The 14,719-nt window shown below is 48.3% G+C and overlaps 1 protein-coding gene across 3 annotated transcripts in view; it reads right to left on the minus strand.

Moving 5' to 3' along the window:
- TUBE1 (tubulin epsilon 1) overlaps positions 1-14,719 on the minus strand; it is a 147,559-nt gene that overhangs the window by 31,663 nt on the left and 101,177 nt on the right. For all 3 annotated transcript variants that reach the window (XM_063917155.1, XM_063917154.1, XM_063917153.1), the window contains one exon: positions 1,375-1,544. In XM_063917155.1, the coding sequence (XP_063773225.1) occupies positions 1,375-1,544 (170 nt within the window). The remainder of the gene's footprint in view (positions 1-1,374; positions 1,545-14,719) is intronic.

Genomic DNA, 14,719 nt, shown 5'->3' on the forward strand with positions numbered 1-14,719 from the left:
GTAGATCTAGGTTGTTGGATGTGTGGCTGCACACTGCATAGATCTGCTCAATTATGGTGCTAGTTATTTTTTTTTACGGGGTACAGGTAGCTTCATATAGTTAGAAATCTCATCGATTTTATGCGGGATAAAGCTGTGGGTTTGAGCCCTGGATGTGGCAGTATAGTGAAATGTGTTAATTAAGAAGGGGTATTGTGGCTGAATGGCGGCAAGCTCTCGGGTTGAGCACATGAATGTGGTATAAAGAGGATTTGTGTCTTAAGCCATTTTCTTGCAGTGTGCTATAAATGTGTGGAATATATATATATATATATATATATATATATATATATATATATATACAGCGTAGATTTACGGCGGCACTCAGACAGTCTCATCAATATGCTGTCTGACCCTGAGGACGGGGTTTTGCCCCGAAACATGTCGGTTTCCATGGTCTAAATAAATGACCTGATTCTTCATATTGATGAGACTGTCTGAGTGCCGCCGTAAATCTACGCTGTATACTTGTGACCCAGAGTCACCCGGAGGGCACCGCAGCAGTTATACTTCAGGCTCAAAGGAGTGCCGGGCCTCCCATAACCAGTATATATATATATATATATATATATATATATATATATATATATATATATATAAGATATGTGTGTGTGGGGGGGGGGGGGAAGGGGTATCGTAGCATGGCCTTTCTCTGGGATCAATTATGTCATGCCTTGCAGGGCTGCGCCTTATGTCCCTATTGGAAAAACGTGTGTGTGCGCGGGGGGGGGGGGGGGAGGGGTGGGGGGGACGCCAATTCTGTTTCTGGCGCATGGCACCAAAAAGTCTGGTTACGGCTCTGATTCCGCATATCATTTTAATCAGCAGAAGCCTCTTGTGCATCCTATTCGCATAGTTTTGCGAATAAGACACATTTTAATGGAAAAAGTGGCACAAAAAGCCACTTGGTGCTACCAAGTCAAACCAAGGCATGGCGTGACTAGAGGGGCTGTTTAACATGCAGGGAGGCTAAATGTAAGTGGACACATCAGTAAGTCTCTTTATTCACAATTGTCATGTTATTTATGTGTATAGAAGTTGTTCTTTTTGACTTATGAATCTTTTCAATTATACACATATGTTGATCAAACTTTATGCCATCTAAGTTTGGGTTACACCCAGTGTAAAGAGACACTACTGGTTGTCTCTTTAGCTAGGCAACTCCTACAATTTGGTGATTAACCAAAATGGCCACTTTCTAGTTGCACTGTTTTCCACTGGGCCCAGAGGCTGACAATGGGCACAGGCAGCAGGGATCCTTACAGATTATATTGTTTCTATCAGTCATGGAGAGTTCTGACATACAGTCAATTAGAGCTACTTGAAAGACATTACCTGGTCAAATTTAAAAGCAAATTAGCCACAATGTTGTTCATGGCATCAAATGGTTTCTCACTCTCTTTCACACCGCCTTTATTAGTGGTAATAAGGCTGTTGGGTTTCACACTTCCAAGCTTTCCGGAATTAGCCATCTGATGGATTTTGTTCACAATTTCAACTAATGACTTAAGAAAAAAGGGCAAGATACTATTATACAAAAGGTATCTAATAACTGGTATGTAAAGTTAATAGTTAAAACAAAATGAAGAATTACTTCTGTATGACGAAAATAAGAACTCAGTTTTCAAATGAGAAACTCATATCAGCACATAAGGCCCATTGTTCATGGGTTATTAGATCCAGAGAACAGGATGGTGTTCATGTGGCCAAAAATGATGCTTTATTGGACATTTGCCTTTTTCCATATGGCATCTGGCAGGATGTAACTCTTCACTTCACCATCCTAGTTGCAGATGCCAAGGACAAAAAGACAAATTCGTGTTGTATAGTTAATATCGCTCTCTATCCATGGTAAATTAAACATTCTGTATTTTATGAATTAATCACTCGATACATGTTTGGAAGCCCCTTTATCATACATACAGATGTGCCCTCATACATCTAGCCTTAATATGCCACGCAGCACGTGCCAAGAGGGTCCGTTTGGCGCGAGAGCAGCAAAGATGTAAGAGCACATATCTGTACACTATGCAACTATTACAGCAGGACTGTTTATCTTGCAATTGTTCAACAAACGTTATGATGTAAACAGCTAGATCTGTAGAAAGTTAAAGGCATATACACTGTCACCTTATCTGTCCTTTGCTAAGACTTAACATTTGAAGACTTATGTGCTGATGTGTATGAATGATAATTTTTCTGCTTTGAAAAATGTCTGATATTAGGTTTTTAGTATAACACTGAATACAGGTAGGCCAGCAAGTCCTGTATAAGGCAGACGAATATAGATCAGCCAGCCCCTGCGGGGCCACACCACGATGGTAGTGGGTGGAGCTACTAAGCAAGGGACCAGAGATTTACGAGCTCTGGCGGGTAGTAGTACCGGGACCCCCTCTCGCTTTTGGTAGGATTGGGCTGGGTTCCCCCTCTCTGCCAGGTGACAGGGCCCAGGACTGCAGTCCGGCAGTCCCCCACTGATGGCAGCCCTGGCCAAGAATCCCAAAAGAATCAGCTGAAAAGGACAGCTACATAAGGTAGGTAAAACATTATTAATACCTCCTTCTTCTGCACACTATACCAAAAAGAATAATACAGTTAGATTATTATTGTAATTTATTTGTACGGCAATACTTTGCTCCATAGTGTCAGGCAGTGTGGAAAACTGGGACATACAAAGTACACTATATAATGGCAGACATGAAAACAAAGGGTGGAGAGGGCCCTGCACATGAGAGAGATCATGAGGAAAATAGGAATTTAATACCCACCGGTAATTCCTTTTCTCGTAGTCCGTTGTGGATACTGGGGAATTCTAGAATACCACGGGTATAGATTGGGTCCACTGAAGCCTTTAAGAAACTAATAGTGTGTGCTGGCTCCTCCCTTCTATGCCCCTCCTAGCAGACTCCGTCTAGGAAACTGTGCCTGAGGAGACGGACATACTTTGAGAGAAGGATATAACACATAAAGCGGTGAGGTAACGAACCAACACACAACAATAAGATAGCAGGGCTAACCAAAACAGAGAAAAGCAACTAACTATAGAAGGGTAGCAATGCTAATCAAACATGGAACAGGGAAAGCAAAAGCAAACCCAACCAAGAACACTTACATCCAGGTAAGCAAGAAAACGAAGCACAGAGGCGGGCGCCCAGTATCCACTACGGACTACAAGAAAGGGAATTACGTCCTAGTGGATGCTGGGGAATTCTAGATTACCATGGGGACGTCCCAAAGCTCCCAGAATGGGTGGGAGAGTGCGGAGACCCCTGCAAAACCGCCTGACTGAACTGAAGGTCTTCTTTGGCCAAGGTGTCAAACCTACAGAACTTAACAAAAGGTGTTCCCACCAGACGAAGTAGCTGCCCGGCACAACTGTAAGGCTGAGACACCCAGGGCAGCCGCCCAGGAAGAACCCACAGACCTCGTGGAGTGGGCCTGAACTGAACTCGGCTGCAGCAGAGCCGCCGAAGTATAGGCTTGTTGGATAGTCAATTTGAGCCAACGAGCAATGGACTGCTTGGAGGCAGGACAACCAATTTTTTTTTAGCATCATAAAGAACGAAAAGCGAGTCAGATTTCCTGTGACGAGCCGTCCTTTTGATATAAATCCTCAAAGCCCGTACAACATCCAGAGACTTTGGAGCAACTGAAAAGTCGGATAAGACTAGAACTACAATAGGTTGATTCACATGAAAGGCCGATACCACTTTTGGCAAAAACTGTGGGCGAGTTCTAAGCTCCGCCCTATCCTCATGAAACACCAAGTAAGGGCTCTTAGAGGACAGGGCCCCCAATTCTGACACACACCTAGCTGAAGCCAAGGCCAGTAACATAACAGTCTTCCATGTGAGGTATTTTAAGTCAACTCTATGCAAGGGTTCAAACCAATCCAACTGGAGAAAGGTCAAAACCTCACTTAGGTCCCACGGGGTCGTGGGAGGAACAAAGGGTGGCTGAATGTGCAACACCCCCTTAAGAAAGGTCTGTACTTCAGGAAGTACCGCCAGTTGCTTCTGGAAGAAGATGGAAAGAGGGCCGAAATCTGAACCTTGATGGAGCGTAATCGTAGGCTGTTATCCACTCCTGCTTGCAGGAACAGAAGAAAGCGTCCCAGACAAAATTCCACAGGAGAACATTTTGGACCCTCACACCAAGAAACATATTTCTTCCAAATACGGTGGTAATGTTTGGAGGTAACCACCTTACAGGCCTGAACCATAATGGAAACCACTTTAGTGGGATGACCCTTCCTGGTCAAAATTTTCCTCTCAACTTCCAGGCCGTCAAACGTAGCCATTGTAAATTCGGATAGACGAACGGTCCTTGTTGAAGAAGGTCCTTGAGAAGCGGTAGAGGCCAGGGTTCCTCCAACGACAGGGTCAGGCAGTCTGCATACCAGGCCCGTCGAGGCCAATCCGGGGCAACGAAAATTGCCTGAACCCTTTCCCTTTTGAGAACTTTTGGGATTAGAGGAATTGGAGGCAACAGGTAAACGAACTGGCAAGTCCACGGTGTCGTCAGAGCGTCCACCGCCACCGCGTGCGGGTCCCTAGTTCTGGAACAGTAACGACGGAGCTTCTTGTCGAGTCGAGAAGCCATCAGGTCTATCTGTGGACAACCCCACCGGTGAACCAGTTGTTAAAACACCTGAGGGTTGAGGCCCCATTCCCCCGGATGGAGGTCGTGCCTGCTGAGGAAGTCCGCTTCCCACATGTCCACTCCTGGAATGTACACCGCGGAGATGGCCCTTGCGTTGGCTTCCGCCCAGAGAAGTATTTTTGACACCTCTTGCATTGCAGCCCTGCTTCTGGTTCCTCCCTGTTGGTTGATGTATGCCACTGCCATGGCGTTGTCTGACAGCACCTGGATGGCCTGATTTTGAAGGAGGGATTAGACTTGTATTAGAGCATTGTAAATTGCCCTGAGTTCCAGGATGTTGATTGGAAGAGCAGATTCCTGAGAGGACCACGTCCCCTGGAACTGCGCACCTTGAATCACAGCCCTCCAACCCCGGAGGCTGGCATCCGTTGTCAACAGCGTCCATGACTGGATGTTGAAACTCCGACCCTTCACCAGATGGGGAACTTGTTGCCACCATAGTAGGGATAACCGTGCCTTCGGTGGTGGTGCTATAAACTGATGCATGTGCAGGTGAGACCCCAACCATTTGTCCAAAAATCCAGTTGAAACGGTCACGCATGGACCTGCCATACTGAATTGCCTCGTAGGAGGCCACCATCCTGCCCAGCAAACGGATGCAAAGGTAAATAGACTGAATTGAGGCCTTGTCCATAGGAAAGTAAACCTTCTGAGACACCGTATCTAGGATCATCCCTAGGAACTGAGTTCTCTGAGACTGTTCCAAGTGAGATTTCTGGAAATTGAGTATCCAACCGTGATCTGTAAGTACACGGGTAGTCAGGTCTATACTGTGCAGCAGCTGTTCCCTGGACACCGCTTTTATCAGGAGTCCTCCAGGTACAGAATTATTTGGACACTCCTCATGCATAGCTGCAGCATAATTTCCGCCATAACCTTTGTGAAAACCCTCTGGGCTGTGGAGACCGAAGGGTAATGCCTGAAATTGGAAATGTTGGTCCAGAAATGAGGAACGCCTGGTGAAAGGGCCAAATTGGGATATGCAGGTATGCGTCCTTTATATCCAGGGACACCAGAAACTCCCCCTCCTCCAGATTCGCTATCACTGCTCTCTGGGATTCCATCTTGAATTTGAACACCCGAAGATACGGGTTCAGAGATTTGAGGTTCAAGATAGGCCGTACCGAGCCGTCCGGCTTCGGAACCACAAAGAGACTTGAGCAACATCCCTTTGTGTGCTGTTGAGGAGGCACTGGAACAGTAACTCCTGTAGAAAGCAGTTTTTGCACAGCCTGCTGTAAGGAAACCCTTGCTTCCTGTGAAGGTGATAAGCGAGACTTGAAGAATCTAGGAGCAGGGAGTTCCTGGAATTCCAGCCGGTATCCTTGGGATATGAGGTCCCTCACCCAAGGATCCCGGCAGGACTCTGCCCATATGGGGTTTCCCAGAGATTCCTATCCTCTGCAGGGAAAGAATTTAACACCCATTTAGGGGTAACAAATTTCTTGTCAGGAATAATCTAATTCCTTAGAAACCGGGAAGGTAGCAGAGGACTTACAGTAGGCTTCACATTAAAATACGATTCCTCTGCCTGCTTTCTCCTTATTAGGGATGTTAAGCACCTCTCTAATGGCATAAATGAGGGCTTCAACACCCGGGGACAGGGAATCATCCTCGTCCACCTTAACCTCTCCCTCATCAAACTCTGGTAGTTCAGAATCAGAGTCAGATTGTAACAATTGAGGAAGAGTGCGTTTGTGAGAGACCAACAGGGGGACTGAAGAGCCCGTCTGTGGTCGACAGCAGTTACCATAAACGTGTCCATAGTTTGTTTCAGGGCTTGCCTTTCTTGCTTAGCCATAGCTAGCTCTGAATTAATATTAGAAATCAAAGTTTTAAAGGATTCCATCCACTCTGGTGACTGCACATCACTACCCTGTGAAGGAATTGAGCATTGGGTACACATCAGTGAACCTTGTGAGGAAGGTGTAAACCTAGCTTTGCATAAAGTACACACAGACTTATTTGCAGACATGCTTGTACACAGATTTGTATGAAAAAACACAGAAATATTAGTGAGATAAGCACACTAACCTGGACCGCCCTGAAAGGAGTGACACAGAGAGAGATATGGGAACCTGCACACTTCACCACAGACTGAGCAGTTGGGTGACCTCTTAGTGTAATTTTCCTCACAGCAGTAAACCACTGAACTAGCGCACTATAACCCCCTGGTAGCAGTTTACAATGGTGATTCAGTGGGTCCTGTTAAGCAGCAGCAGCAGCAGGAAATGTCGCCGTTTGCCTTCTGGTCCCGCTCTATGGGAAGCCCCGTCCCCATAATGGTGCGCGGTCCCTGAATCCGTTTTTTTTCATACTGGCTGTCTATATTTGTGTAAAACGAGAGCACAGAGCCCCCGGTCAATTGCTTGCCAGTCTGGGTAGTCAGTGTGCACCACGGCCCGGAGCCGGGTGGACACTGTCCCTTATGCCGCCATCACTCATTGCACTGCGTCGTGGTCCCTCTTCGGCATCTGTTAAGGGGTAGCGACATGCTGCCGGCGTGGGCTCACCCTCTAGGAGTGTCACCTCAGGAGCTCAGTGTCCTGTCAGTTAGGATGACGAACCAGTCACTCTAAGGAAGTTGGTTTGGTACCCCCCTTAAGTCCCACGACGCAGGCAGACTGGTTGCCAACCAGTGTGCCTGAAAATAATAAACTAAAACAAATTTCTGAAGAAAACTCTCTGGAGAGAAACAGAATGCACCCGGCTACTTGGGCACATTTTCTAAACTGAGTCTGCTAGGAGGGGAATAGATGGAAGGAGCCAGCACACACTATTAGTATCTTAAAGTGCCAGGCTCCAGTGGACCCAATCTATACCCCATGGTAATCTAGAATTCCCCAGTATCCACTAGGATGTAAGAGAAAATAGGATTTTAATTACCTACCAACTAAATTCTTTTCTCGTAGTCCGTAGGGGATACTGGGAATCCATTTTGTACCATGGGGTATAGACGGGTCCACTAGGAGCCATGGGCACTTTAAGAAATTGATAGTGTGCGCTGGCTCTTCCCTCTATGCCCCTCCTGCCAGACTCAGTCTAGGAAACTGTGCCCGAGAAGACGGACATACCTTGAGAGAAGGATTGGTAAGGAAAGTGGTGAGATTACGAAGCAGCACACACAGAACAAGAGGAAAGCCATGCTAACCAAACTTGAAACAGGAACTGCAACAGCTGAACAAACCAGAATACTTAAACAAGTAACAGTAAGTGAAGTAAGAACGAAGCACCGGGCGGGCGCCCAGTATCCCCTACAGACACTGGGAATCCATTTAGTACTATGGGGAAGTACCAAAGCTCCCAAACCGAGTGGGAGAGTGCTGAGGTTCCTGCAGAACTGATTGACCAAACTGAAGGTCCTCAGAGGCCAAAGTATCGAACTTGTAAACCTTAGCAAATGTGTTCGAACCTGACCAAGTAGCTGCTCGGCAGGGCTGTAAAGCCGAGATACCCTGGGTAGCTGGCCAAGACGAACCCACCGATCTAGTAGAGTGGGCCTGTACATATTTTGGAACCGGCAATCCTGCCATGGAATAAGCTTGCTGGATAGTGAGCCTGATCCAATGTGCAATGGACTGCTTTGAAGCAGGACACCCAATCTTATTGGGATCATAGAGATTGAACAGCGAGTCCGATTTCCTGTGACGAGCTGTTCTCTTTACATACACCTTCAAAGCCCTCACAACAGCCAAAGACCTTGAAGTAGCAGGGGTGTCCGTAACAACCAAAACCACAATAGGTTGGCTGATGTGAAATGCGGACACCACCTTAGGCGAAAATTGCTGACGAGTCCTGAGTTCAGCTCTGTCCTCATGGAAAATAAAGTAAGGGCTCTTGTAAGACAACGCCCCCCCAGCCCCGACACACATCTTGCTGAAGCCAAGGCCAGCAGTATGACGGTCTTCCACGTAAGGTACTTTACGGCTACCTCTTGTAACGGTTCAAACCAGTCCGATTGGAGGAACTGCAGCACCAAATTTAGATCCCAAGGTGACGTGGGAGGCACAAAGGGAGGCTGGATGTGCAGAACACCTTTCAAGAATGTCTGGACCTCAGGGAGAGAAGCCAATTGTTTCTGAGAGTAAATAGACAAAACCGAAATCTGGACTGGAACATAGACGTAGGCCCACATCCACTCCCGACTGCACAAAACGCAGGAAACGTACCAGATGAAATTCCACCGCAGAATGGGCCTAATTCTGAGTTGATCGCAGAAGCAAATTTTTTAGCAGTTGGGCAAAACCATGTGCACTACAGGGGGGGACAGATATAACATGTGCAGAGAGAGTTATATTTGGGTAGGGTGTATTCAAACTGAAATCTAAATTGCAGTGTAAAAATAAAGCAGCCAGTATTTACCCTGCACAGAAACAATATAACCCACCCAAATCTAACTCTCTCTGCAAATGTTATATCTGCCCCCCCTGCACATGGGGGGTGATTCCGAGTTGTTCGCTCGCTAGCTGCTTTTAGCAGCATTGCACACGCTAAGCCGCCGCACTCTGGGAGTGTATCTTAGCTTAGCAGAATTGCAACGAAAGATTTGCAGAATAGCGAAAATAAATTTCTTAGCAGTTTCTGAGTAGCTCCAGACCTACTCACAAATAGCGATCAGCTCAGGCCGTTTCGTTCCTGGTTTGACGTCACACACATGCCCAGCGTCCGGCCAGCCACTCCCCTGTTTCTCCAGACACTCCCGCGTTTTTCCCTGGCACGCCTGCGTTTTTCCGCACACTCCCAGAAAACGGCCAGTTTCCGCCCAGAAACACCCACTTCCTGTCAATCACACTCCGATCACTTCAACGATGAAAAATCTTTGTTCGGGCGTGAGTAAATCTACTAAGTTTTGTGGTAAAATACTAACCGCATGCGCACTGCGAACCATGCGCATGCGCATTTTTGCCTTAATCGCTGCGTTGCGAAAATCGGCAACGAGCGAACAACTCGGAATGACCCCCATGGTTTTGCCCAATTGCTAACAAACTTGCTGCTGCGATCAACTCAGAATTACCCCCAATATTGTCTGTTTTCCCACCAAGAGACATATTTCTTCCATATACGGTGGTAATGTTTAGACGTTACCCCCTTCCTGGCTTGAATCATAGTCGGGATGACATGGTCAGGAATCCCTCTCCTGGCTAGAATCAGCCATTAAACTTCCATGCCGTTAAACGTAGCCGCGATAAGTCTTGATAGACGAACGGGCCTGGTTGCAGAAGATCCTCGCGAAGAGGTAGAGGCTACGGATCTTCGATCAGCATCTTAAGAAGATCCGTGTACCAGGCCCTTCGAGGCCAGTACGGAGCAATGAGGATTGCTTGAACCTTTTCCCTTTTTCTTCTTTTTAGAATTCTTGGAATCAGAGGAAGTGGAGGAAACACGTACACCAGCTGATAGACCCACAGAGTTGTCAGAGCGTCTACCGCCACTGCTTGTGGGTCTCTCGACCTGGAACAATACCACTTGAGCTTCTTGTTGAGTCGAGAGGCCATTATGTCGATCTGAGGATATCCCCACCGACGTGTCAACCACCGGAACACCTCCGGGTGAAGGCCCCACTCCCCTGAGTGCAGGTCGTGTCTGCTGAGAAAGTCTGCTTCCCAGTTGTCTACTCCCGGAATGAAGACCGCCGACAACGCCACGGCGTGTTTTTCCGCCCAGAGAAGAATGCTTGACACCTCTGACATTGCTGCTCTGCTTTCGTTCCACCCTGTCAGTTTATGTACATTACCGCCATCACATTGTCCGACTGGACTTGAATCGCCTGATTCCGAAGTAGAGATGAGGCCTGCAGAAGGGTGTTGTAGATAGCCCTGAGTTCCAGGATATTTATTGGAAGGACGACTTCCTGACTTGACCATCTTCCCTGAAACTGCACCCCCTGGGTGGCTGCTCCCCAACCTCTGAGACTTGCATCTCTGGTTAGCAGAATCCAATTCTGAATCCCGACCCTCGACGAGGTGAGAAGTCTGTAGCCACCACAGAAGGGAGATCCTGGCTCTTGGCGACAGATGGATCCTCTGGTGTATGTGAAGATGCGATCCGGACCATTTCTACAATAGATCTAATTGGAAGGGTCTCGCATGAAACCTTCCGTACTGAAGCACCTCGTAAGAGGCCACCATTTTCCCCAGAAGGCGAATGCACAGATGCACCGAGATCCGGGTTGGCTTCAGGGCAGCCTGCACCATCGACTGGATTACCATTGCCTTTTCCAAGGGAAGGAACACTCTAGGAGACTCTGTGTCCAGTATCATTCCCAGGAAAGGAAGCCTCTGTGTCAGTTCCAGGTGAGATTTTGACAAGTTCAGAATCCACCCGTGATCCAGGAGTAGTCTGGTTGAGAGGCCAATGCTGTCCAACAACCGCTCCCTGGACGGTGCCTTTATCAGAAGATCGTCCAGGTACGGAATTATGTTCACTCCCTGTTTGCGGAGTAGAAACATCATCTCTGCCATCACTTTGGTGAACACTCTCGGTGCCGTGGAGAGACCAAATGGCAGGGCCTGGAACTGGTAGTGACAGTCCTGCAGTGCAAACCGTAGATAAGCCTGATGAGGATGCCAGATCGGAATGTGATCCCTGATATCCAGAGTCACTAGGAATTCCCCCTCCTCCAGACTTGAGATCACCGCTCTCAGAGACTCCATCTTGAATTTGAACACTCGTAAGTACGGGTTCAACGACTTGAGGTTCAGAATCGGCCTCACCGAACCGTCCCGTTTCGGTATTACAAACAAGTTGGAATAGTACCCCTTGTTTTGCAGATGAGGTGGAACTGGAACAATGACCTGGGTCTGTACCAGTATTTGAATGTCGTTCTGTAAAGTTAAAGTTGCCTCTTGTGAAACTAGTAAGCCTGATTTGAAGAATCTGTGAGGTGGGAGCTCCAGGAACTCCAGTCTGTAGCCCTGGGAAATAAGATCTATGACCCAGGGATCCTGGCACGATGTTGTCCAGATGTGACTGGAGAATTTTAGCCAGGCTCCCACCTGACAGTCTTCCAGGCTTCTCGGTCCACCGTCATGCTGAAGGTTTTGAGGAAGCAAAGCTTGAGCCCTGTTCCAGTGAACCGGCAGTTGCTGGTTTGCGTGGTTTACGTCTAGCGCCTCTGGTGGTGGTAGAAGAACCTCTGGGCTTGCCTCTAAACTTGGCAGTCCGAAAGGACTGTAAATTGAGTCCTGAGTAGGCCTTCCTAGCTGTGGGAGCTGCAGAAGGAAGGTATGTCGACCTATCCGCAGTAACTTTGGAGATCCATTTGTCTAGTTCATTTCCAAATAAGGCCTTGTCTGTGAAAGGTAGGCCTTCCGCGCCTTTCCTGGAGTCCGCATCCGCAGTCCACTGGCATAGCCATAGACCCCTGCGTGCAGACACTGCCATAGCAGTAGTGCGTACATTAAGCAAGCCTATTTCTTTTATGGCTTCCACCATAATGTTCGCAGAGTCCTGAATATGTTGCAGGAGCAAAACAATCTCCCACTGAGGTAAGGTATCTAACCCCTCAATTAGGCTACCCGACCATTTAGCAATGGCTCACGTAATCCACCCACATGCTATAGTGGGTCTATGGGCCACCCCCGCAGCTGTATATAAAGATTTGAGCGTAGTCAACCGCGTCTTTCAGGGAGGCTGCACCCGGGACAGGCAATACAATTTTCCATGAGAGCCTGGATACTGATGCGTCCACTATTGGTGGATTTTCCCATTTTTTCCTATCCTCAGGAGGAAAAGGAAAGGATGATAATAACCATTTAGGGATTTGAAATTTCCAATCAGGATTAATCCATGGTTCTTCAAACATGGTATTTAATTCCTTTGACACCGGAAAAGTGGCTGAGGATTTCTTTTTTATATTAAAATTAGATTCCTCACTCTCCTCTGTCACCTTATCGGGGATATTCAGAACTGCTCTGATAGCTTCTATAAGAGCCTCTATTCCCTGCGACAGAGTACCATCCCCCACCTCTATGTCCACCTCACCCTCCTCCATGTCTGACCCCCTTCATCATCCGAGTCAGACTGCAGGATATGGGCCAAAGTGCGTTTTTGCGGACAAATGGCAGGGGACTGAGACGCTGGTTTGGGTACTGAGTCTCTTTTCATAAACACAGTCATAGATTGCCTTAAATATTGCGTCTCTTTCTCATTCCGAGATAACTTAGTAGAGATTGTGGAAATCATTCCCCTAATGGAGTCCAGCCATGCTGGTTCTGCCCCACTAGCCTGGGAAGGGACACTACATTGAGTACATACTAGTGAACTCGCTGGGGAAGAGGAACACTGTGCTTTACATGAAACACACTCTTTGCCTGACATACTGTATAGTGACAGCACACACACACACACAGGAAAAGGTTAAATGCACAATTAACCTACAAAGAGCCCTTCCAGGGAGACATAGAGGGAGTATGGAACCAGCCACAACGCCCTTAACGCTAATGCCAAGCTTAGCCGGGTCGCAGACTAAGTACCTAGATTAGGGACTAAGGGGGTCATTCTGACCTGATCGCTCACTGCAGTTCTTCACAAGCGCAGCGATCAGAACTGCGCATGCGCCTGCGCATGGCTGACAGCCAATGGCTGTTGTTGTCTAGCGATCGCCTCTGCCTGATTGACAGGCAGAGGCGGTCGCTGGGCGGGAGGGGGCGGCACTGCAGCGTTTGGCTGCCGTTGTGTGGGTACGGTCCGGCCAACGCAGGCGTGGCCGGACCATTCGGGGGGCAGGCCGCAGCCGCTGCATGACGTCACACGCAGCCGCTGCACGCCGGGCAGCGACGAGTAGCTCCTGGCCAGCACGCAAAAACTGCGCTGGCCAGGAGCTACTCCTGAAGTGCAAAAGCATCTCCGCTGTGTGATGCTTTTGGACATGCGGAGCGGGCTAGCCCTGTGCTGGGCGTCCCCCCGCATGTCTGTGTTCCTGATCGTAGCTGTGCTAAATTTAGCACAGCTATGATCGAGTCGGAATCACCCCCTCAGTAAGCTCCCCCCCTGCTATGACCCTCTGGTACCGCTGAGGTAATCTGGAGTCTCTCCGGAGGAACTGCGTCTGTGTCAGCTGCAGAGGGAAAATGGTGCTGGTGAGCTGCTGGATCTGCTAATAGTGAAGCCCCGTCCCTTCAATGGCGCGCGGTCTACCCAAAATTTTTTATACTCGCTGTATGTGTCTTGTGCATAAAATTGAGACAGACTCCTTTTATGGCTAGCTATGTTGCCAGTCTGAGTACTCTGTCCACTGTTCAGCGTCTGCGTCCGTACACAGCGGGCAACGCAATCCACCCCGTTCAGAAGCTGTGCGTCTCCGTACCCTCATGCCGCCATAATGGCCGGCGACCCGCTAACCGGGACACCAGCTTAGTACTCACCACTCTTCATTCTTCTGGCTCTGTTAGGGGTGGCAGCGTGCTGCGGGAATGTATGCTCGCCATGGTGGGGCTTGCAAATAGTTCCCTTAGGATCTAGTGTCCTGTCAGCGGGGAACAGGACCATTCACCCTGGGAGAGTTGAATGGTCCCGTCCCCCCCCCTAAGTCCCACGAAGCAGGCAGGCTGGTGCCATCCAGTCCTGCCTGAAAATAACAAACACAGAAAATAAATGCAGAAAACTCTTCAGGAGCTTCCAGAGATGTGACCGGCTCCTCTGGGCACATTTTCTAAACTGAGTCTGGTAGGAGGGGCATAGACGGAGGAGCCAGCACACACTATCAATTTTTTAAAGTGCCCATGGCTCCCAGTGGACCAGTCTATACCCCATGGTACTAAATGGATTCCCAGTATCCCCTAGGATGTAAGAGAGATAGGGGGGTCATTCCGAGTTGATCGCTAGCTGCCGTTGTTTGCAGCGATCAGGCTAAAAAATAAGATTTTACTTACCGGTAAATCTATTTCTCGTAGTCCGTAGTGGAAGCTGGGGACTCCGTAAGGACCATGGGGAATAGACGGGCTCCGCAGGAGACAGGGCACTTCCAGAAAGAATTAGGAATACTGGTGTGAACTGGCTCCTCCCTCTATGTCCCTCC

Source organism: Pseudophryne corroboree, chromosome 4 (genome assembly GCF_028390025.1).
Source record: "Pseudophryne corroboree isolate aPseCor3 chromosome 4, aPseCor3.hap2, whole genome shotgun sequence".
Taxonomy (NCBI): Eukaryota; Metazoa; Chordata; class Amphibia; order Anura; family Myobatrachidae; genus Pseudophryne; species Pseudophryne corroboree.